The sequence below is a fragment of the Phasianus colchicus genome, chromosome 4 (assembly GCF_987193195.1).
Source record: "Phasianus colchicus chromosome 4, bPhaCol1.hap1.1, whole genome shotgun sequence".
Taxonomy (NCBI): domain Eukaryota; kingdom Metazoa; phylum Chordata; class Aves; order Galliformes; family Phasianidae; genus Phasianus; species Phasianus colchicus.
This window is the reverse complement of record NC_143439.1, coordinates 29,626,028-29,649,451: the sequence shown is the minus strand read 5'-3', so window position 1 is coordinate 29,649,451 and position 23,424 is coordinate 29,626,028. Positions and strand designations below refer to the sequence as shown.

The 23,424-nt window shown below is 41.5% G+C and overlaps 1 protein-coding gene across 4 annotated transcripts in view; it reads right to left on the bottom strand.

Annotated features, from left to right (window-relative positions):
- Positions 1-23,424, bottom strand: part of ADGRL3 (adhesion G protein-coupled receptor L3) — a 490,651-nt gene that overhangs the window by 172,463 nt on the left and 294,764 nt on the right. For all 4 annotated transcript variants that reach the window (XM_090139058.1, XM_090139055.1, XM_090139056.1 and 1 more), the window contains one exon: positions 3,533-4,333. In XM_090139058.1, coding sequence (XP_089995184.1) covers positions 3,533-4,333 — 801 coding nt within the window. The remainder of the gene's footprint in view (positions 1-3,532; positions 4,334-23,424) is intronic.

Here is a 23,424-nt window from a genome sequence, read left to right as displayed (position 1 = left end):
GCCAGGACGTGCAAGTGGTGTCCTCATTCTGGTGCCAATTTATGAAGAGACCTTACTGCAGCTGCCCAGAGAATGGAATGCTGAGGGGGCTAATACTGAAGCTAAGCACAGAAACTCCAGATTTTGACACTCGTTTACAGTGAGATGTAAAAGCCCAATTTTTGCTAACAATGGCTTGGGATAGTTCTGTGACAGTGAAGATCTCAAGTGTGTACCAAAGATACCTGCACAAATAGGCCTTTAATTAAAACACACAGAAAATGTTTAATCACTGTGAAGAGTGAGAGGATATGATTCCTGCCTTTCCTATAAGAAAAAAGACTCCTGTCTCCTGTTTTCCCTGGATGGTCTGGGAAAAGACTGAAAATATTTGAGTCTAAGTGATCTAGAGCTTCTAGCACCTGTTTTTTATTTCCCATATCCTTGAAATGCATGATACCAGAGATTTCAAATATGTTTCAAATACGTTAACTGGCTATTTAGGTTGCTAAATATATTACTTTGCCAGTAACAATCAATTTTTGGTTTTAAGAGCTCTGTTTTTAAAACTTCATCCTTAACTGCTTTTTAACAACCAATTTCCTTGACCCATCAATTTTATAATCTTTTATTTTCTAATTAAGCAAATATTGTTTACATATTTTGCTACTCAAGCTATAATGCTACAGAAAATAGCTGCAAAATGCATTCTCTCTTTGAACGTCACCTTTCTGAAGGAACTGAGAAGCTATAGCAATTTTAAAAGAGAAGGGAAAAATGTATCAACAATCTGCTCTTTGTGAAAATAAGTTAAAAAAGGAATCTAAAAATATTTCTTAGGTTTTCACTGCTTTCCTAGTATTACTTCTGTTATGCTCTTTGTTGGAGGAGTCATGACAGGTTTAATCCAGCCACATACTTACATGTATGTTGCTTATATATATAGAAATACAGCATGAAATCTCACATTAGCCAAAAAATGTGTTTCATTGGATCCTCAAGGGGACATTCAGGCTGGATATTAGGAAAAAAATCTTCTCAGAAAGAGAGTTGATGCATTGACAGAGGCTGCCCAGGGAGGTGGTCAAGTCACCAGCCCTGGAGGTGTTGAGGAAACGTGGAGATGTGGGCATGGTGGGGATGGATTGGTGGTTCTTGTCCAACCTTAATGATTCTATGAGAAAGTGTCACACAGATCTTGTCTACCAGCTTCTCTCTTTTGAAAAGAATTAAATGTTGAGCACGTGTTTGCTCCCGTACCCAACTCAAAACCAGTGGTTTCATTTGACTAACTAGTAAAATAATGTTCCCCCTAATCAGGCTGTGCAGGTAATGGAGCACTGAACTCCCTCTGCTAATGCATTTTCCTTTGCTTTGAAGTGCCCCAACCCCATTCAAGCTGTCAAGTCAAGGATTTCACTTTCTGTCAGACCAGCCTTTTTACAAAAGTCCTGCAAATCTATATAGCAGTGAGGTAAAGGGACACCAATGCAGTTCTGCCAAACAGACAATTTCAGCAATTTTCAGAGAAAACAAAAACAAAAACAAACAAACAAAAAAGCAACACATGTAAAATTCAGCTTTGTGCCCACGTTGCAAAGCTATAAAAAGTGTACAAAAGAGAAGGCTTACCAGATTCCCTGACATCAACTTAACCTTCTTTTTCCAACATCCAAAGCCAAAACTACTTCACCATTTCATTTTAGAGGATGGTGGGTTTTAAATTCCCACCCAAACACTGGTGAAATCAAAGGGACTTCAAATCCCAGCCAAACAGCATGACACGGGAATAACTCAAAATCTTATGCTGACATTCCCAGCCTTCTACAAGATTTTCATCTGCTCTCCGATCTCATTGGCTTAGACTGCTAGGAAAATAGGATGGGATGGGAAGGTACTTAATTTTTTTACAAAAAAGAAGTGCAAAATTTGAGTTTTCCATTAAAAATGGCTTTTTTTGTTAAAGATGCTATTACTGAAAAACACTTCATGAAAAAGAGGCAGTAGAGAGTCCACTGTAATGCCTGCAAATGAATCATTGAAAAAGAGAGAAATCCTGTAAAATAGGAGGGATGGAATTGATTTTCACTCCTTGGGGATAACCAATAACTAACAAATTGCTCTGCTTCACTCCACTACTCACAAAGTACATGCTCGTCATTAAGTTGGGAGAATGAAAAGTGTTACTTTATTTCTTGCTCATTTTAGATCTTGCAGAAGTCAAAATCATTGAAAGGATCCCTGCTCTTCCCTTAACAGTCACTCAGGGTCATTCATTTGGCTCTTCAAGGAATCCTTCTTGTCTTCCTTACTTTTTTTTTTTTATCAAAATTGGAAATTCATTGCTCGATTACTACCTCTATTTCACATATCCCCAGATTTTCATATCCTCAGTTTCTTTCAGCCTTTTTAAAATGTGGATGACAGGATGTACATAGGAAAAGGAAAGTTCATCAACAAAAACATCTCTGCTCCTCTTCTGGCAATCCGAATCCATTCTTAGTTTTTCTCATCATCAAAAAAGAATATTTTGGAAATAACAATGCTACTAATCATCTAGTTTAGTATCTAAATTACATTACTTCCATCAACCCTCATTTCTTTTTTAGCATCTCTAGAGACATGGTCCTTCACAGGAAATACCTGGTAACTCTGACTAAAATAAGTTTATGTACAGCAGTAACCATTTGTAAAAGGTTTAGCACAGTTTGGAAATTCTTGCACCATCAAACAAGTATGACCACAGTAAGTCTAAGTCATGTTACTAGCCAAGTGGCAATTGTGAATGCAATACTTGCAAAAAGATGAAGATGGTAATCTTAAGTGACTGTAACCCAAATGAGTAATTAACAGTGTAATTTCTGACACTAAAAAACATAGAAAAGCTGGACATCCTCTGAGGATGGATAGGGTGGATGTTCCTCTATTAGAGAAAGTATGTTACAATGTAGACCTGAATTAAATGCTTTAAAAAAAGAGCAACTTAAAAGAAATGAAAAAAAAGCAACAGTTTGGAAGATTTTGTTATCAGTTTCTCTCCTGATTCTAGATATGCATTTGTGAGTGCTTACATTCACAATAATTAGTGGCTTCTGTAAAAGGCTCACGCTCCCTCATCTTAATGGAACTAGCTCATCTAAACTGGCCTGCAAATTGTCCCATGCTGTTTGCAGCAACAGCATCTTCCATGCTTTGTTTTGCCAAAATTCCTGCAGAAAGGGCGATGATCTTATGTATGGAACAAAATTCAATTAAAAAGAAAACAGCGTTGCTATTTCTGTGATGTAAAAAAGAACACGGGCATTTGGAGACTGTTTCAGGTTAGTTACAGGTAGCATACCTGTTTTTCTGTTTCATTATGGACTAAGATATTAAAAAATATATTCTGCATTTATTAATGTCTGAACATCCATCATAGGTATTGCAGTAGGGCTTAATTGACAAACACAAGCAGATCATTACCACAGGATCATACCTCAATTTCACACCCAATTTGTGAGAAAAATAGAAATCCCAGTTCAGATTTTGTCTCCCTTATTATTAAAACCCTTACCTGTTCTGCTGTCCAGCGGGCCAAAATCCAAGGAATACTTCACTACGTGATAGTTGTTCCATACATAGAGAAGGTTGTCCCGGGGATTATAATCCACAGCAGCAATGTACTGATAGGAGTTTGGAAACGGCACATCCACCATGCTATCCTTGCTTTGGTCAGTGTTATATATGTAGTCTATTTTATTCCCTGTGGCTTCGTTGTCATCATCTTCATACACAGACTTGACCACATATAAAATCCCACAGATCATAAAAGCGTTAGAAGCTGACCTCTTGTCGTAGGCAGTATCCCACGTCCCTTCAATCCTTAACGTATAAGGGTTTAACTGGCTAATGACTATTTTGCCATTATTTTGTTCTGTTGCATAGATTACCCATAGCCCATTCTCATCCACGGCCAGGTCTATATCAGACTTTCCTCCCCAGCGGTAGGGAGAGGTGTCATGGTAATTTGCATTAGCTATGATAGCCTCCCCGCTCTTTATCCTTGTCCGCAAGTCAAACTTGACTATATTTCGGGTTCGCTCCTTGTTGAAGAACAAAGCCCCATCGTACACCACAAACCCTGTGCCGTCCACTCGGTGCGGGAGTTTGTAGGTCGTGGTTGGCCTCCCAGCGATGAAGTCATCCTTGGAGGAGTACTCCGTCAGTGTGTCTGTCCGATAAGGTGTCCAAGGCATGTAGTAGATCTTGTCAGACGCCTGCAGAGGGTCTTTGCACCAGGCACCAGACTGGTGGTCGGATTCAAACAGGTGTTCACTCTGGTATACTCCTTTTAGCAGTCCAGGACAAAGGAAAACTGTTGGAGGGGGAAAGAATTTAAAACAAAAACCAAAGTTAATGAGACTCTGGAGGTGGTTGGACCAAACTTTGAAATAGTCTGCAGTTCTGCAGCAGAGGACACTCGAGGTCAAAGCAATGCCCTGTAACTGGAGACCAGCCATCCTGCTGGCCAAGCCTCTAGAACAAGACTTGCTCCACCAAATTTATTGTTTTTCTGCTTTTTCTCTCAACTTTGGCTCATTTTCTTATTACTTTTCAAATCTATTTTTACAGGTGTACTTACTTGGACCGCTCTCCTTTGTAAACTCTGAAATGAGTATGTGCCCCCAAAGGATTTCTGGGTTTGTATTTCCAGATTACATTGCAGTGAATCTGTACCTACTAGGTGAAGGGGTAAACTCCGGGGGAATTGTTCCACATAGTTATTTTGAACAGCCCACTGCAGAGTGGCCTAGAAATGGAAATAAGAGAAAGAAATTCCCATCCTTACGGCCCAAGTGATATTAAATATTTAAAGGGTACCAATAGCAAAGCAGAGGAGAATCCCTTAGCAACTCAGAAGAGCATTTAAAGCAAAGGGAGCAGGAGAGGGAATACCCAGCTACAGACCAGTAGTGGAACTAGAAATGAGAATTCTGAAGCTGCTACAGGACACACGAAACATGCAGTCCACACAATTAAAAATGAATGATGTATGAAGGCTGAAAGGAAAAGGAAGGAAGGAAGGAAGAAAGAAAGGAGAGAAGGAAGGAAAAGAACTGGAGAGTTCCACTGGAAAGGAACCCGAGGTCTAGATTTTAATCAGTTAAAAAATGTCCTGTTAAATATAGTAGTAACTCGTAACTTAAAAACATATACCTTCTATTGTTACATGAGAGGAGCACAGAGGAGCGGTTTGACTAACTGGGGTGCTTTGCTGCTCAGACTTCTGGGGGGAAGAGAGGGGCCGGCTCGTGGCTGGGGCATGCCCAGGGCTCGGGAGGAGGTCAGTACTGCCCGGCTGATGCTGGCATCCCAGGAATGCCAACGCCGAGAGTCTGGCCGGCTGCATGGGGAGACAAAAGGGGCACGGGAGGGATGCGCAGAGAGAATCAGGCTTGTCGGCCTTCGTTGTGCACCTCAGCATTCTCTGACCTGGAGGGCTGCACAGGCTTCAGGGGGAGAATATTTGCCGGTTATTTGCAATGGCGATCTTCAGGCACTCGAATAACCACCAGGATGAGAGATGCAGTGGGGAGCTGCAAAGAGGCATCCCACCCAAGTTTCTGGTAGCACAGAGCTGGCAGATGGGATCCTGCATTTGTGCTCCCTGCTTGGTGTGTAACCAATTATTTTCTAAAATTCAGAAATTGGTAATATCCTCTGGAGAGGGAAACAGGAGGAAAATCAGATTTAGCAGCTGGTGTAAAAGCATATCGCCTTACTGGAGTCTCAGAAACCACCGCAAGTAGCTGACAAAGGGGTGCCATTTCTAAAAGGTTTTTGCGGCATAATTAGATATACTTATGCACATACATACGTGCGCGTGCTTTCCAAATTCTTTGGGGCAGGAGAAAAGTGAATTATCTAAACCGTTGAATAGAAATTTAATGAAAGAAAGCGGTACCGGTAAAACTTTTCAGCAAAAATGAGTTATCTCATGAAGTTGAGCAGCAGAGAGACTAAATAAACTTTAACAAAAAAGTAGTGAGAATTAATGACAAAGTATTTCAACTAAAACGTTAAACTGTTAAATAACTTAGCCTACACATAAGTAATATATATATAATTTGAAAGGTATTTAATTACCTTTTTGCTCCACTTCTATTGTAGAGAGAGAAGTAAAGAGAGAAAGGAGAAAAGAGAATAGATTAATGGTACTGTATTGGCCAGGTACTTTTCTTTACCTCTTTCATATGAAAAGGAAGAATTTATAATTTACTTTAGATACTGCTATAGTATGTGAACATTTTTTATATATAGATATATTTAAAGCCTTCCCTCTCACATACACTGGATAACATGCAGACAAGCTGAAAAAAATACAGACATAATTTCACTTTATAAAAGCCTTTAAAAGGAAGAAAACCAACACTTGAGACATACCAAGCCCCCTAAGCACTCTGAGATACCTCAGTAGCAGCAGCCTTGGACTAAGTTCATGGAACAAAATGAAATACCCGTACTCTGAAATATGACTGATCCAGATTTATGTAATAGAATGAACTCTTCCAGGGAGAAATTCTATGAAATATACATCATCATATATTTTGCCAAAATCCTGTAAGTTAGAGATGCCTACTTTATTGAGCAGGAGAACATTTCCTTATGAGACTTATAGAGAGCTTAGGTAGTCAAATGGAACACATTCATAGACATTTGCAGAATCTTGTCTTATGTCTCAGAAAAACAAGCTTCAGTACGACTCAGAGAAAAAAAAAAAAAAAAACAAAAAATACCACAACATTTTAAATATTGTAATACTTACATGACTGTCAATGAGAGTCCAGAAACTTATAAGGCTAATGAGTTAAGAATATCTAAGCATTCTTTAAAATGTCCAACCCCACAACCCACAGGATGTTTTTATGTGAATTATTAACCACTCATAATAAGGCTGCTGAAGAGGCTGTGTCCCTTTGGAGAAAGTCCCTTGCAGACAGAATAAATAAATACAGTGCATGTATTAATCACTAAATGCTCAGTTACAGCTTCTATAGCTAACAAGGAGGCTCTGGGGGCCCTCATCCCCAGGACTCCTATGGTTGTGGCACCAATCCCTTCTTTTCACAGCCCACTGTGGCTGCAGCAGCAGCTGAGCACAGCTATTCAAGCAGGATTCTGTCTGCCTCTGCTCAGTGTTTGGCTGAGCCACTCAGGACAGGATGCTGCTGTAGGGTCAGCAGGGAGCTGGTGCACCAGTTGGACCCCTGTAGCACAAGCCTGTCCTGTGCTAGCTCCTGAGCCATGCTGCCAATACGAACCGTGCAGCTCTCTTTTCCGAGTGCCTGTCTCTCTTTCAAGGGACACACAGAAAGCCACGTGCCAACATACTGAAACAACCAAATGGAACTCCAGTGTTTGCTGACTGTGATGTGTTTTGTGCAGCAGCACTCAGGGCTTCTCTGGAAAGTCAGAATATGGCAATGGGAAAGCAGGCCTCAAACACCTCCCGCACTTCCCACCCTCAGGTTTGCCGGTTCTGCAGGGCCTCTTCCCAGAAGGTATAGGAGAAGACAGGGCCCATGAAATATCACCAAGGGAGAAGCGAGAACTTGCCAGTAAAACAGTATGGTTTTGACAGCTGAGAGATCTCTGTTCAGAGAAGTGAGACAGGAATGTAAAGGTATGCACACGTGCTTTGCTTTTGCTTGCCCAGAGCTCACTCCATCCCTTTCCAGACCGAGACACTTGCCAAATGACTGTCCTCTGGTGCTGTGACTGCAAATCCCTCGTGTTCAAAAGTCTCATTCATTTGGATGGGAAACTGCAGTCTAAATGGAAGATCAACAGGCTGAACGATTCCAGGGTGAGACTGCAAATGCATTGGCTAGACACACGGGTCTGTACTTCTCCACGTGCAGAGATGCATGTCCAGAGCCAGCTATGTAACAGCAGCTCCCAGAACGAACATTTCCAAGCTTAAACAGCCTTTTCACCTGGGCTTTGATTCAGGCTCTTTTCTATCTTACAGCAGGTTGAGGTTAAAGGTAAATGTTTTCACCATGTGGCTGCCAGGGCTCTAGCAAGCAGAGACAACACTTCAGTGCAAGCACCTGATTTTGCAAGGGATAAAGCCAGCAGGACTAAAAGGCACCACACCAAGCAACTGGAGAAACTCACACAGAAATTGCTCTCCGTGTCCCAAACTGTGGCTATAAGGTATTAATAAAAACATTAAATTTCCCTTGCAAATGCAAGAAAGTAACGTGACAGCTCTTCCAATATATGCCTTCCCACAAGAACACTGATTCTTCTGGTCTGATGTCCTACTGTACCTCTGGCAGCGCAGAAGGCAGTAGTTCAGGTTTCAAGATGAGCACAAACTTTTGTAATGCACTCCAACAACTATGCAATGTTGTAAAGCAGGAAGAGGGAAGCTTTTACAGGAGATAATGTATTCACGACCAGCTGAGCTGAGTGACTCGAAACACTGATTACCCTTATCCTGAATAGCTTGCACATGTTATTAATGGCCAGTGCCATACCCAGTTCTGTTATAATTCCAGACATTGTACATGTTCTGGTGAGTTCCTGCATGGTGCTCTTGATGCTTTCCATTGTATATATTCCAAATACATACTTTCCTCCTGCTGACTGAAGACTTAATGCTTTTGAATTTCACTAATTCCACTGCTTATACTGGGGACAACACTGTATTATTCAAACAGGTTGCAAGAGAAGCCTGAAGGGTTTAACTTGTTGAATTGAATCAAAAGAAAGGGTCGAATTGGGGTCTAATTATCACATCAGTTATGCAAAACATCACCGCAAATCTGTCTTCACACAGTAGTGACTGAATTTTGCTAGATTCCAGTTAATTTTACATCTCTACAAAATAACTTAAAAGTGCCAGTTTGCAGCATTTAAAAGCTCCTTATAGCACAGGAGGCCATTTACCTTCCTAAAGGGATCTAAAATAAAAACATCTCCATACAGTTATTTCTTTTACAATGAGATCTTCTGCTCCTACTAATGATACAATATTCGTTTGAACAGAACAAGGATATTTCACCTTGACTTCCTATGTTGCTTGCAGGCTGGTGCCATTGGCTTCCAAAGCATGAAAGGCTGGAAGGAAATCAAGAACCCCTCGGTGAGTCTGCAGGAAGTTACAAGACTTTCCATGCACCCTGACTATCTCCCATTTCTTCTGATGGAAGAAAACCCAGGTCCAACATGTGACTATCGGTCGCTAGAGCCTGCTGTGCCCAGAGCTGTGTGATCCAACAGGTTCCCTGCCACTCGTTTGGAGAAATCACACAAACAAATTAATTAAATGCTCTCAGCACCACTGGGTAGAGGCTCTGAAAACATACTCCTAATTTCCGGCACAATTAACACTTGAACAACATTAACTGCTCATTTTCTTACCACCACGTTGAGTTACACTCAACTATTTAAAGCACAAGCATGCCACGGCAGCGGCAGAGTCCTGTAGAGAGCCCTCTCTCTGGCACCACTTCAAACCCACAATATGAGCAGAAAACTCCTGGATAAAAATGATCTGAGTAGGGGGGAAGTTCAAATACAATTGCAAAAGTAACTAAAAAGTTGTGCCCTGTGTTTTACCAGCTGTTGTTTTTCAGGACAGATGTTTAATAGCAGAGTAAATGAAATCCAATCCCTGTTGCTGTCCTTCCCCGATCAAGCTTAATGTACAGAGACTCAGCATTAAATTCATAGTTAACAATGAAATTGAAGGACTTTGAAAACAGGTTTTTGAGGTTGACTGTAGTATAAGACGCAGCATTTCAGTCATGCTGAAAGTGCTTCTTGCCAGATGTGAGTAACCGCTGCATCCTGCATGCACCAACCATCTTGACCAGGTGCATGTGGAGGTCAAGTCAAGAAGTGTAATAGCAGGGAATAAACTGGGGAAAACCATTTCCAGAAGGCACAGTGCCTTGTCTCAACACACTACCCATGGTGCAAGATATTAACTTTCCCATCATTTGTACCTGAGCCTTACTGAATCAGGCTCAAGCAGTGAGCTCATTCTAATGTGAAAAACCAAAGTCCGGAAGCTCCCTCATGCCGATGCTCCTCATGACAATGGTCTTGGGTTTCTCTTCTCAGTCTCTAGAATTAATAAGAGTGGTTGAGGGAATGCAGCAGTCAACAGGCCAGGTCAACATGTGAGGGACAAGCAGACTACAACAGGGCCATCAGCTTCTTGCTTGTTCCCCTGGTCCCTCACCTCTGCACCCAGCCAGTGAAGCTGAAGAGAAAGGTACCAGTAGGTGTTTCTATCAGAGGTTCCAGTGGGGAACGCTGTTACATAGATTCTAACTGGGTATCAGAGTTATAGCAAAGTTGAACTTTGCAGCAGCTGCTCTAAAATAAATACATCTAAATCCAAAGAATGAAAACAGATACTTTTATTAATTTGTATACTTAAGAACGCACAACTTCCCACTCATTTTGTTTGCCAGAACAGTCAGACAGCTAGCTCAGATTGTACATGACACAAGCCATTTTGGCAACCTGAAGTTCAAAATGCTGTAGAAGGACAAGTCTCTGCTTTGTTTTCTTCTCCCGATATATAATTAAAAGGGCAAAAGGAACCACACAGCCAAGCTCAGGACTCTGTGCAGCACAGATACACACCAAAGCAGGCAGGACCTTTTGTCTCACCCAGGCACTCCTTTCAAAAAAAGCCTGGGGATCCACCGCAGCATAGCTGGGTGGCCCCTGGACCTTGATCTCCCTTATGACGGGCAGCATTAAAGCAACAAGTTAGAACTAGCAGAGGGTTGGATGACATTCTGACTTTCAATAAAGGGAAAGCAATACATTGCATGGCAGGTTGGTCTTTGGTCCCTTTAGAGGATCTGTTCCACAGCTACAGAAGACACAAGCCTTCATTCTCATCAAGTTGTCCTCAATACTGTACTTAGCTCCTATCCTGTTTGTCCCAGTGAAGTACTTATTATACAAGCTTTTTATGTGAAAAGTTTTAATGTGCAACAGGAGAAACTCTCACAAATCTTGGCTCAGGAGCAATCAGAGAGAATGGAAGAAGTAGGTTTTCTATTTTGCAAATACAATTACTGTTATTACCTTCCCATTTTTGCCATCTTATTCTATTTTACCACTTTTTTTCTTCTTTTACTTTGCCCTCAACATGACAAATTTACTAGAAATCATTTCCCTTACTTTTCAGAGCAAGAACAATGTCAGTTCCCATTGGCAAGGTACAAAAATTTAATACATAACAGATTGTGCTTTGTGCCCTGCCACTGCGTTACCTGGGGGATCTTCCCTTGGGAAGTAAGCCCTATTAATGTTATGAGGCTTAGCAGTCCAAGAGCAACTTGACACTTGAATATAAAGCAAACAGACTTCCATTCTCCAGCCAGGGCAATGAATAGATTATTCTTATCAATTGCTGTTAATTAACTTTCTCACAGCTGCCAATTTCTGTTAAGAAAGAACCCCACACAACTTCCAGCCTTCCTACTGTAGTTCTCCTCCAGACCAAAACTGTTTTGCAAGCTAAGTTTTAAACTTTGTTTAGGTTTAGATAAAGGCAATGGTTGGTCCCACTTAGCCTATAACATTATCTATATTTACAAGAAAATTTAAGGTTTCAGTACACAGGCAACTTCCCTCTTCTTCAGTGTATGCAGCTGTGTGCACATTACACAACCACATAGTCATTTAGGTTAGAAAAGACCCTTATGACCACCAAGTCCAACCATTCACCTAGGCATTACAAAGTTCGCCACCAAACCACGTTCCCAAGCACAACATCAACACAGCTTTTAAACAGCTCCAGTGATGGTGACTCCACCAGTGCCCTGGACAGCCTGTTACAACATCTCACCAGCTATTCTATGAAGAAATTCTCCCAGATATCCAATCTGACCCTCCCGTGGAACAACTTGAGGCTGTTTCCTTGTGTCCTATCACTTGTCATCTGAGAAAAGAGACCGATACCCACCTCCCTGCAGACTGTCTTCAGGCAGTTATAGTGTGATGAAGTTTTCCTTCAGCCTCTTCTCCACACTAAGCAAGCTCAGTTCCCTCGGTTGCTGTTCATCTATCTTGTTCTGTCAACCCTTCTTTGGACACGCTCCAACACCTTGTTGTCTTTCTCATAGTGAAGGGCCCAAAACTGAAAACAATATTCAAAGAGCAGCCTAACCAGAGCCAAGAAGAAAAAGCTTTACTAGAGTCTAGGCATACAACATCTACAGCTTTTCCCTCATCCAATAAACAAGTCTCCTCATCACAGAAGGAGATCAGGTTAGTCAGATAGGACTTGCCTTTCATAAATCCATGCTGGCTGGGCCTGATCACCTGACTGTCCTTTATATACATGACTTCCGATAAGGCTGTGAAAAAATCATTTTTTGTTTAGCAAATGAAGTGCTAATCCTTTATTTAATAAAAGGAGGAAATGCTTGCTTCACTTTCAAATTATGTTTTTGATATAATACCCAGGCATCGATGAAGTAAAGTGCTCTGTGGGCACCTTGTGTTACGAAGGCTTCATGTAACATGTTCCCAAAAATATCACTTCCTAATTATTTTCGCTGTGAAGTACAGAGATTGGAAATGTCAATAATCCATAAACGCTTTCACAAACCACAACCTAAATTAGATCCTTAAATATGGTATCTATAGATTTACAGAAATCAAAGCTGTCGTTTTCCATAAATGGATATATGTATTTTTTCTTAGACTTTCATCCGATAAATTTGTGAAACCTTTCAAACCATTAATTTGGGCTTCCTTAAAATGTCAGTGCTTTCAGTCTGCTTTTTAATACGTAATAACTAAATTTAATGAATTTTCACTAAAATAATACTAAGGATTATTAATGTTAAAACACATGTCAGCATAACTAACAGTCTTCAGGACCCAGGAAACCACTAATGTACATTAACTCTTGTCCACCAGAGGTTTCCTTAAGATGAAAAAAGCTATGGTTTCCTGCAAAACTGCTTTGTGTATTATAGATCAAATTTTGAACTTCTTGGGTAGAAGCCACCTTTTTGTTAGACGTTTGTATAACGAATGTCAGGCATTGGAGGCCCTAGTGCTCATATGGATTCTCCCCAGAACCCAAGAAATAACAAATGCTTTTTCATGGCACCAGCCCCTCAAGGCCAATCTTCTAGAAATTCAAATATTATGGCTTCATTTCCTCATTTAAGGGACCAAAACACACAAAAGGTTACGCCTTTAAATATTTTTCAAGCCAAAAAAAAAAAAAAGAAAAAAGAAAAAAAAAGAAAAAAAAGGAATTAGTCTTGCAGAAAGCCAATGAAGCTTCTGGATTCTGAGCCTTAGGGTTAAACAGTAAAGCCACTGCTATGCATCCAGCCCTGCAAGTGTCTATGTTCTTTGGTGGAGTAGAGATCACTAAGGTTCTTAATGGCATTGCAACATTCAGATTTTGTGAAGCTCTTTAGGTAATTTCTGCTCTCTCCTTGACTCCTCTCTTTATTATTCTAGGTGGAAGTCACAGTGACTGGCTCCCCTGAAGAAGCAGGCACTTCATCAGCTTCAGCAGATACTGAATGTGATTGCGCTGCACTTCTAAATGTATTATCCAAGAGGTAAATATTTTTTGCTCAAGGAAAGATAATTCACTTAAGGTATAATGAGTCCTGAAATATACTGCACTGAAGAAAAAAAATGCAGCAAGTATTGCTGTATTCATGGTTCATCTTCGGAAGAAATATCTGATTTTTTAATGTGCATAAATCACTTCTGTGAATGAGATTTTATGGCTAGAGTGCCATTCTAGAGATAAAGCAATCTCAAAAACCAATTCATCCCTGCTAAGGCATTCAGGAAACAAAAAGGTTGCTTATGTTAGTCAATGTCTTCATCAGAGGTGAATCATTTAATTTTATCTGTGCTGTCTGAAGAGAAGACATAACAGGAGCAGGCTGCCCAGGGGAGTGGTGCAGTCACTGTCCCTGGAGGCGTTCAAGAACCATGGAGAAGTGGCACTGAGGGACACAGTTACTGGGTATGGTGGGGTGGGCTGACGGATGGACTCGATGATCATAGTGGTCGTTTCCAATCTTACCAATTCTGTAACAAGGCAAAATGGGTCAGGGCTGCACCACCAGCACTGGCCACTGCACACCATCAGAGGCAGAAAAGCCAGACTCGTGATGTGACCCTCTGGCTGACTGCACAACCCACCATTGCCACCGGCTTATACAATAATGGGTAGTAACTTCCTAATTTACTGCAACTCTCTCAACCTGTTTTACACAAAGATTTTACTTTTAAATTCAGTAATTAAAAAGAAACAGCAAAATGAGGTTAGTACAAGAGAAAGAAAGGACTGTACAAATCCTATGTGAAATTCAATTACAGCTACGTGTCTTTCAGCCAAACTTCCATTGGCAGTTGGCCTCCTATTGTTTCCAGCATGACAGCAGATGAGTGAGTGGCCATTAAATTGCAGCAGAATCAGCCACCTGGACATCATTCTCCCATAATCATAGAATCATACAATTGTAGAATCATTAAGGTTGGAAAAGATCTCTAGAATCATCTAGCTCAACTGTCCACCTACTACCAATGTTAAAAAAAAAAAAAAAAAAAAAAAGGGGAAAGGAAAAGTGGTGAAAGAAAGGGATCAAGAAAGAGATGTAAGCACTGCAAGGTGGACCCTCTGCAACACTTTGCAGCAGCTAGCTGCTGCTGTTGTTTAAGAGACTGATGCTAAGCACCCACCAGCCCCCTGCAGTAACAGAAAAGGAAGAGGTAGAGATCAGGCCCCTGCAATAGAAGCATGAGTTAAACTACATTCAGGCTGTGAGCTTGTTTGTAAAAGGCATTACTGTGCATTATTTCCAGCTCCATGTTAAAAAATAAAAAAAAAATAAAAAAAAATAAAAAAATAAAAAAAATAAAAATAGCTGAGTTTTCCAAGAGTGTTTTGTGTTCCTCTAAAAAAAAAAGGTCAGAGCACAAAATGAGTAGCAAAATGTTGCTCCCTTCCATCAAGAGAGGCTTCTGCACACAGGTGAAGAAAGAGCTGCTTGTAGCCCAGTTTTATCTTCCAAGGTTGCTGAATGCAACTTTTCAGGACAAGACCACACATTGCACCTCATTCTTGGTGCTGCCAGTTCAGCCCAGGGGAACTAAGAAATGGGGTACAGAGAGACTGACTGACAAAATGGTTAAAAATGCCACAGCAAAATAGTTTTCTCAAAAAATAATCTTGCCTGGTAAAATCTAACCCCTGGAGCTCTTGAAAGGAATTTGGAGCCCAGGTTTTATTCCCCTTGGTCATCCAGTCCACCTGCAATTGAGTTGGATGAACAGAGCCAGATAATCATCCCGTTTCTTCCTCCTCCTGCGATGTCAAAAGCACTGAAACATCACTTGGCAACGGGGCAAATGTAGCTAATTCAGAATAATTATTATTTGCATAGCTATTTATATCTTCTCTTTGCCAGATTAATTGTAAACCCTCCTCGTCTGACTTTAAAAGGAACAAAAGCCTGAAGTTCATTAAAGATTTGTTCTCATCCAGGAACGAGATAAATTTGGGATGTCAAGAGCCTGACAGAACCATCAAGGCAAACATTAGGTATCTTGCCTTAAGCAATGAGCGGGAAGGGAAAATGTCTTAGGTAGGGGAATGCTGAATTAAAGCTCTGTGTCTTTTGGTCAGATTTCTCTCCAAAGAGGAATAAACTGTTTGTCATACTGCCAGCTCCGAGACTAGCTATAAAATAATGGATTCCACAGGCCCAAATGAGGCTAATCATGATTGCCAAGGCATGTCTGTGCTGTGAGAAGTGAGTGAAATCTGATGCTCTTCAGAGAAAACATTTTTTGAAAAGCTCTTTGCTCTGCAATAAGCCTTGGCAGTTATCTCATGTCTTTGAGTATCTACCATATTTCTTGTTTGATTGTGAAGCATATTGCTGACACCGGCCGCTATGGCTGAGTTTCCTTTAATAATGCTTGGTAGGTAAAACACCACTTCTTTCTAACTATTGAGAAAACTGTAAGGACGGATTTTGCATCAACTGCCTCTCTCAATACTACTTATTCTTAAGTGTCTCCAACTGGATGCTGTAATAAAATGCCCATCAAAATCAGAACAGGATATCCACCAAGTGAAGCAATAAACCAACATATTTGTTTTCTCCTGTCTGAAGTGGGGAACACCTATGAAGTAGCTGGAGAGGTGGGATTCTGCCACAGTTGCTTTGGAGAGTGAGTGAAGAGCTGAGAAAGGAAGACAGGACTTGCATGGGAATTGGTCCCATAGAAGAACAAGGATTTACAATCTGCCCAGTAAATTTTAACAACTTGTACCGTTCAAAGAAAGATAGAACAAGCAGAGAAAGGATCAAAGCATGACTTCTAGCATTTTAAAGTGGAGGTAATTAATCCAGGTTACACACATGCACACTCCAACTTGTATGTGACTTCCAACATTTTAAAATTTAAATAATTAGCCAAAGCATGCCACATGCACATATACTCACTAAGGTGCTGGCATGGATTACACTTCAAGGCATGCTCTCAGAACACTGGGAAAACAATCCTGAGAGCTGTGAATAGTCTGACACCCACATCCCAGTACAAATTCCTAAGGCAAGTACTGCCGCTTAGGAGTCTTCATTTCATTTTCTTTTTTGCTGCAGCTCTTGGTACACAGAGTCAATAAAACTGAAGCCAGGATGTAGATGTTTTAGAGGAGATCATGTCCTGGTGAAAGGCCAGGCTCCCATGGCTTTTCCCCAGCTCCTGCTCCAGATGTTCTGGGGAGATGGGGGAAGGCGTGTGTGTGCCTACATACGTGTGAGACAGACAGCCATAACCGTGCCATCCAGAGATGCTGGCTAGAAGGTAACACTACATGCGCTACTCCAGAGCAACTCTTCCACTGAATTTCAGTGTGTCCTAAAACTCCAGCTGAGCAAAACTCACTCCTTCTGCTGTGCAAAAGCATCTTCCCCTCCTCTGCTTCGCTCATCTCCCCGCCACGCCAAGGACTCATTAATCACTACCTACTGACCCGTGCAGAAAGCCCTCGCATACTTGCAGAGCTGACGAAGGAGGAGAAATGAAGCCAAAGGCCAGTGGGGTCCCCGTGGTGCTCTCGGGAAGGCTGCAGCAGCCAGACCGCCCCTGGCGAGGCTGCCACACAAGCAGACCTTTGACAGGCTGGCGTTTCAGTGTGTTGACTTAATGAAGCACGCAGGTAAATGCATTAATGGAGAGGAGTTTGTAACAAACGCGTGTTCTGAGCCCTAGCATCAAGTGAAAGCACTTTATGTGTTTCAGGATTTGGCTCCCTACTCTATAAACCTAGAACTAAGAAGGATGACATTATATTTTATACTTATTTTTTAATGAATAAGTACCGATATAAAGCAGGGACCTAGCTGGAATGAACTGTCACTTTAAAGGAATACATCTGAGACCTTTAACTTGCACTGGTATATTCAGTGAAGTAAAAATATTATTCTGCATGGGAGAACCACAAATTACAGCAATAAAATATATGCAGTGAATACATAGAAATTTGGTACTATATGCAATGAACTGGATATTAGGCACCACTAAGACCTATCATTTTCCCCACTAATGAAAAAAGACTATTTTATTCCTAATTTAAAGCATACAAATTTATGAAGGTTCAGAAAAGTCTTTTGTGTGCTTTTGCAACAGCTTAACTTGTAATATATTATACATTCTAAAATTAGGATCCTTGAGTTCTTGCACAATATTTACTGGTGTACATTATTAGAGTGGTCAGTGTGTGGTGCCCTCTCTCTTTTTCATAACCAATGCAGTATTTTCACCGTAGCAACAATAGATTAAAAAAATGTCTCACTAGGGTAAAAAAAAATTATGTGACAATGAAACACGCTCATTTTGCTATGAGGTAATTCAATAAATCTGTCTGCTTTGCAAAGGCTTAGTTTTTATGTAAAACAACACTTACTTATCTTGCTAACTTCAAACTGGAAAAAGAATTAAGGGCGAGGTTCAGTTTTCAGCCCAGCTTTTAGTAATCTGAAAATAGGAAACAGGGCTAAGAGAGACCCTGAGAGGTCAAGGGGACGCTGCCAGACGCCAAGGCTATGCATGTTTTAGGTAAATGCTCCCTCTCTCTAAATCTTTCTTTGGATAATTCAGATTAGGAAAAACCCAAGAATCAAATTGTCACAGTTCCAGACATTCCCAAAGGAACACTGCCGGGGCCATGCTGATACGATAGCAATGAGGAAGTAGCCCTTTCCTCTCATTGTAATCTCTCTCTTCTTTGTTGGTAGGTGGCCTCATCTAACAGATCTGATGGGAACATGTAGCCCGAGCCCATGAACAGCATAAGCTGGTCTCCCAGGTGAAGCTCTTGAAGATGCACCTTCCTATCAAAACACGAATTACACTTGGAGGTAGGAGGGAAGGGGCCAGGTTTTGGTCCCGCTGAAATGGTTCTGGCAACACTGTCCATCGTGGTGTGTCCATTGTTCCAGCGAGGTGGAACAAGGTGGTCTTTAAGGTCCCTTCCAACCTAAACCATTCTATAATTCCATGAAAACTGAGCACAATAAGGTGACCCATGGCTGGTGAAAAGATGCTGCACCAGGCTACAATTGGAAGTGAAACAGTTTAAGACACATCACTGCTAAGATTGGTAAGAAACACAACTCAGAGACCATGCAACAACATGAATCTCAATTGGGAGCCACCACAGTTTGTTGCTAACCCAACTCGTTTTTTCCATCCCTCAGAAAGATACAGCAGTTTCTGATGACTAGAAAAACAACCAAATGATAACGACACTTTGGGCTAAAAAAGTGTATATCCCAGCAATTACTGTGCATTGTGAAATTCTAATCATACATAGGCAGAACACAGAACAGGTTTAGTCAACTGTTTTAGCATCAACAAGCTTATGAAAGCCTAAGATCTGTGCATCTCCGTTACAACCTGAAAGCAAGAGAAATACCTTGAGGTAGGGGGTTGTGGGTAGCCTACCCTACTAGTAGAAGAAGTTCACATGGCTTGGTATTTCACAAATACCTACTTTTATAAAAATGTTAAGAACTTTTAGCACGTTACCACATTCTCTTTGAGATTAATGCACTGGATGGAAGAAACAAAGAAGTCTTTGGCCAACAAAGTCCAAGATGTCAGCTTTGGGGAGTCAAAAGGCCAGCACAGAAGTGTTGGCTCGGCACTTCTCCTTCAGTGTCTGACCTTGGTGATTTTTACCTTATGTGCTGGATGCTCAGAGACTCTTTATAAAACCAGACTGTATGAACTGAGACAGAGAAAGGATGAAGGCATGTGTGTAACTTAGAAAGGTCCTTCTCTAAAACCAAAATGAGTGAGTGATGGGAAGCAGAGAGGGGGCTCTTGGCAGGTGGTGCTGCCTGTTCTGGTGTCAAACTCCAAAACGGGAAGGAAAACAGGAAGATGAATGCTAGCTGCATTCAGCAAGCAGCTGGGAGACACAGCTGATACAGGAGGAGAAAGACACAGCAGAGCCATCCTGACCTTCTGCATACAGGTCAGCAATGCAAAGCACTGAGTTTTCAATGACCCTGAGCCAGGCTCCCAGCAAAGGAGTCCATCATTGGTGCAGTGTTCAGGCCAGCTCATAGTCTAGGATCTTTCTCTGATTTATGAACATAGGATTTATTTTCTCATGCTTTCTTTAGGCCTTCTCAGTCATTTCACACAGCACTTCAGGATGCAGTAGAACAAAGAAAAGACATCCTTACTCCAGCAGAAATCCCCAATCCCTCTTGCAAGAAGGCACCCAGAAGAGCCTGAACCAACAGAAGTTTCTTGTTCCCTGCTCAGGTAACCACACATCCATCCCTTCCAGTCAGTGTATCTGCCGCTCTCGCCCCCACAGCTGTGCAGCAAACACAGTTTCCCACAACAGCTGCGAGATGTATAGGTAAAGACAGAACTGATCAACTTACAGGAATCCCCTGCTGCTAAGCAGTTCATAACCCCAGCAGATGCTTCTGCTTTTAAGCCCTGGAGAAACTTCTGGGCAAGGCAGTGGCACCTCTCTCATCATGGCCTATAGGCAAGAAAGGCAAACTGGAAACAGCCCACTTCTCTGGCTTGCAGCTATTCCAGAAGACTTCTCTGGCAGTTTGCAAAATACATACCTTCAAACTGATGGCTTCTGGACTGGACTAGAATGATACATACAATGCAAAGTGTAGATATTTTACAGTTACTCCCTCGAAACTGAACCTGAATAAATACTACCCTCATTTTACAGATCAGGAAGCAAACACAAATGCCGGCACCCCAAAATCATGGCAGAGCAAGAATCAGTGACCTGGCACAGCTGGGCATTTGTCAGGTATCTAATCCACTGCTCACAGCAATTCGCTGTTCACAGATACTCTACTGCAGTTTTCAGCACAGCAAAAGAGAAAACAAACAAATGAACAACAACAACAACAAAAAAAAAAAAAACATGAAATTTACAGTTTGCTCCAAATCATGCAACAAAGTCAGAGGAAAACTGGACCAGGTGCTTGTGGCACAATGTGTAGTGAATTAAATGAAGTAAAACTGTGTTTGACATATCAGAGCTGCGCATGAAGGCAAGGACAAGAGAAGTATATTCAGTGAAAAACTGAGATGACAGGTCCAGTAGATCAGAGAACTTCAGAGATCGAGATGTTTCACAGAAAACCTTCATTTACTAAACGTGCATCGCTCCTTCCTGAATTACAAGTGGAGCCAGGAGAAGGCATTCGCAGGATAAACAGCAGGTGCGTTTTACAATCTCACCTTATTCTTTCTCTTTATGGAGAGAATGGGGGCTGTGGGAAAATTGCATGTAAGTTAAAAAGACACACATCTAAATATCTATGTTAAAATCACATGTAATTTACTTCCGAAGCCACGTGTCACTTTTTCTGGGCTGCAATTTTAACACCTTCTCAGAAAACTTATTTCACTACTTACAATTCTGGTCGTCTCTGACTGCACCACAACCAAATACAGAGAGAAAGCACCAGCCAAAAAGAACAGGGCTTATTTTCTTAAAGAAAAGGAATGAAACAATAGCTTCATACTTACGTGCACGGGAAAAAAAACACTGGTTTTAGAACTACATACATATTCTCAGCTTGTCATGCTGATTCCCTTATGCAAAGGCTTTCAGAGATAAAAGGTATTTTGTTTTCACTTGGTAAATTTAGGAAAATAATACGAAAAGTAAAAATCCCTGAAACACTGGGTTATGCTGTGAAGAAAGATGGCTATTTCATGGATGTAGTTCGTTTTGTTCCTCTTAATCCTATTTTAAACGCAAGCCCCATAGATGTTGCAAAACTGCTTCTCTGAACATTCCTGTTATGTATGCTGGGATTAAAAAATTCAGAACTGTCGATCAACAAGCCAGCAACCGTGGGTGTGACAGCCACAACTGCAAAGGTAACAAGCAAGGAAATGTACTGTTAATTCTGGTAGTACTTATACTATAGCAATACCCCAGGGCCAGAGAAGAAATAGGCAGTGGTCCACTTCTAACGTGAGAAAAGACTGCTCTCCCAACAGCTTGCAAGCTAAACAAACAAAATAGGCAGGGTTAATTAAAGATTGATTAAGATATCCATCTGGGAACAGCAGCAGGAAAACATTTCCTGCTTTGCCCAAGGAAGCCATGGCACAGATAGAAAATAGTGCCATATCCGGATTCCAAGGCTTTAATCACAGTCAAAAATAAAATAAAAAATACTGCAAGGATAAGGAGCAACCATGGATGCGTTCCTCAAGAGATGACAATTATAAATGCAACTACTGGCACCCTTCCAGCGTGCTGTACACAAACTAGCAAGGACACCTTGCCAGGGTTCTTTTAAGGGTGGTTACGGGATCACAGCAAGGTAAATTTCTTTTAAGAGATACTAAACACGTGTAACAGATAATTCTTCTGTTCCTCTATTCTTGCAGGTTGCAAATTCTCATGGATCATTTTTCCTCAGGGGAAGCATGGACTGGGCAGCTTTGGATGCAGTCATTCAGACCTTTGATGCCTTTTCCCTGAACTGAGCTATCTTCTCTCGTGAACTGCCTGGATGCCTCCTGGTTGCCATCAGCAAAGCCTAGGTGAGACAGGAGAATGACTGTGCATGGGAGAATCTGCTTTAGAACTAAACTGAAAACATTTGTTACCTTATAGCATCATTTTCAGCTATTGGCTTGCCAAATGCCCATGCACTTACAGTAGCAGCCTTGTAGCACATTCAACTGTGAAGGCTGTATTCTTTGAGCCGCAGGAGGAAGAATAGCCTGCAGGGAATGTTCCTCTGTCTTCTTCAGCTTGTTGAAAGCCTGTTTCTCTCTATCTGAGAGCTGGGCCTGGGCTCAGTCATTACAAGGTTAAACTCCCAGAGTAGGCTGCATTTTGGAAAATCACCAGGAGATTAGAGCTGGTGCTCAACACAGCTGCTCCCCTTTTCCACAAGCCAGATCCCAAGGGAAAGGCCATGGCCTGTGCTCTGGACAAAGTGCCAATTGCCTTCTGGATACACTTCAAGCCACCACAATGCTTGGCAAGAACACAGAAGCAGCTCCCCCTGGCACCCTGTTGTTGGGGCAGCTGTATGTGCACAAATCTGCTGGCGGTACCATCCCAGCAGCAGGGATGGCCAAGGAGATGACAGCCTTCATCTCCAGCAGGGACAGCATGGTGACTGGTAGTGATGAATTGTGAAGACTGCCTGAGACAGCTGGGGCCGGGAAAGGGGATGTTGCTCAATGGAGTTGGAGCCATGACCCAACTGAAAACTGGTCCAATTATGCCACTGTCCTTTCCATCTCTAGCATCAAGACATGCATTTGTATTCGTTTTATGCTGGTACTCCTTCTCCCTCATTCCTGATGTCTACACAGTGACACCCATTTCACTCTGGAAAAAGATATGTGCTTAATATTCGCCTCCAATTTGACACAAACAGGGCTGCACCAGTTTGCAGTGACTTCAAATAAAGGCCCATTTTCTTTCCTGGTGATGGTAGGGGAAGCGAAGGTTCACCAACAATTTGCTACGTATTAGATTACACCAAAAGTCACTTAGAGTATGCATGCTGTGAGAACAGAGAATAAAGGAAATACTAACCTCCATCCAAAAAAATCAGTATGACATACAGTTCTTTCCATGAAAGGGTTAAGTGGATCTACAAAGCACATATTGCTCACACCAAAGATAAATGAAGAACACTAAGTGTCCAGAGGACCTCAACTCCAAGCAGTGAAGTCCTTGGGAAGGAACCCTGGGAGTGGCTCAGCGTGCTTTTTGTTATTTCTTTGTTAATAAATCTAAAGGGGACTTTGGGCTTTGCACGTAACATGGACTTTATTTATAGAGCAGATCAGGGAAGACTCCAGCTCACCAAGTCAACAGAGGAAAATGGCACT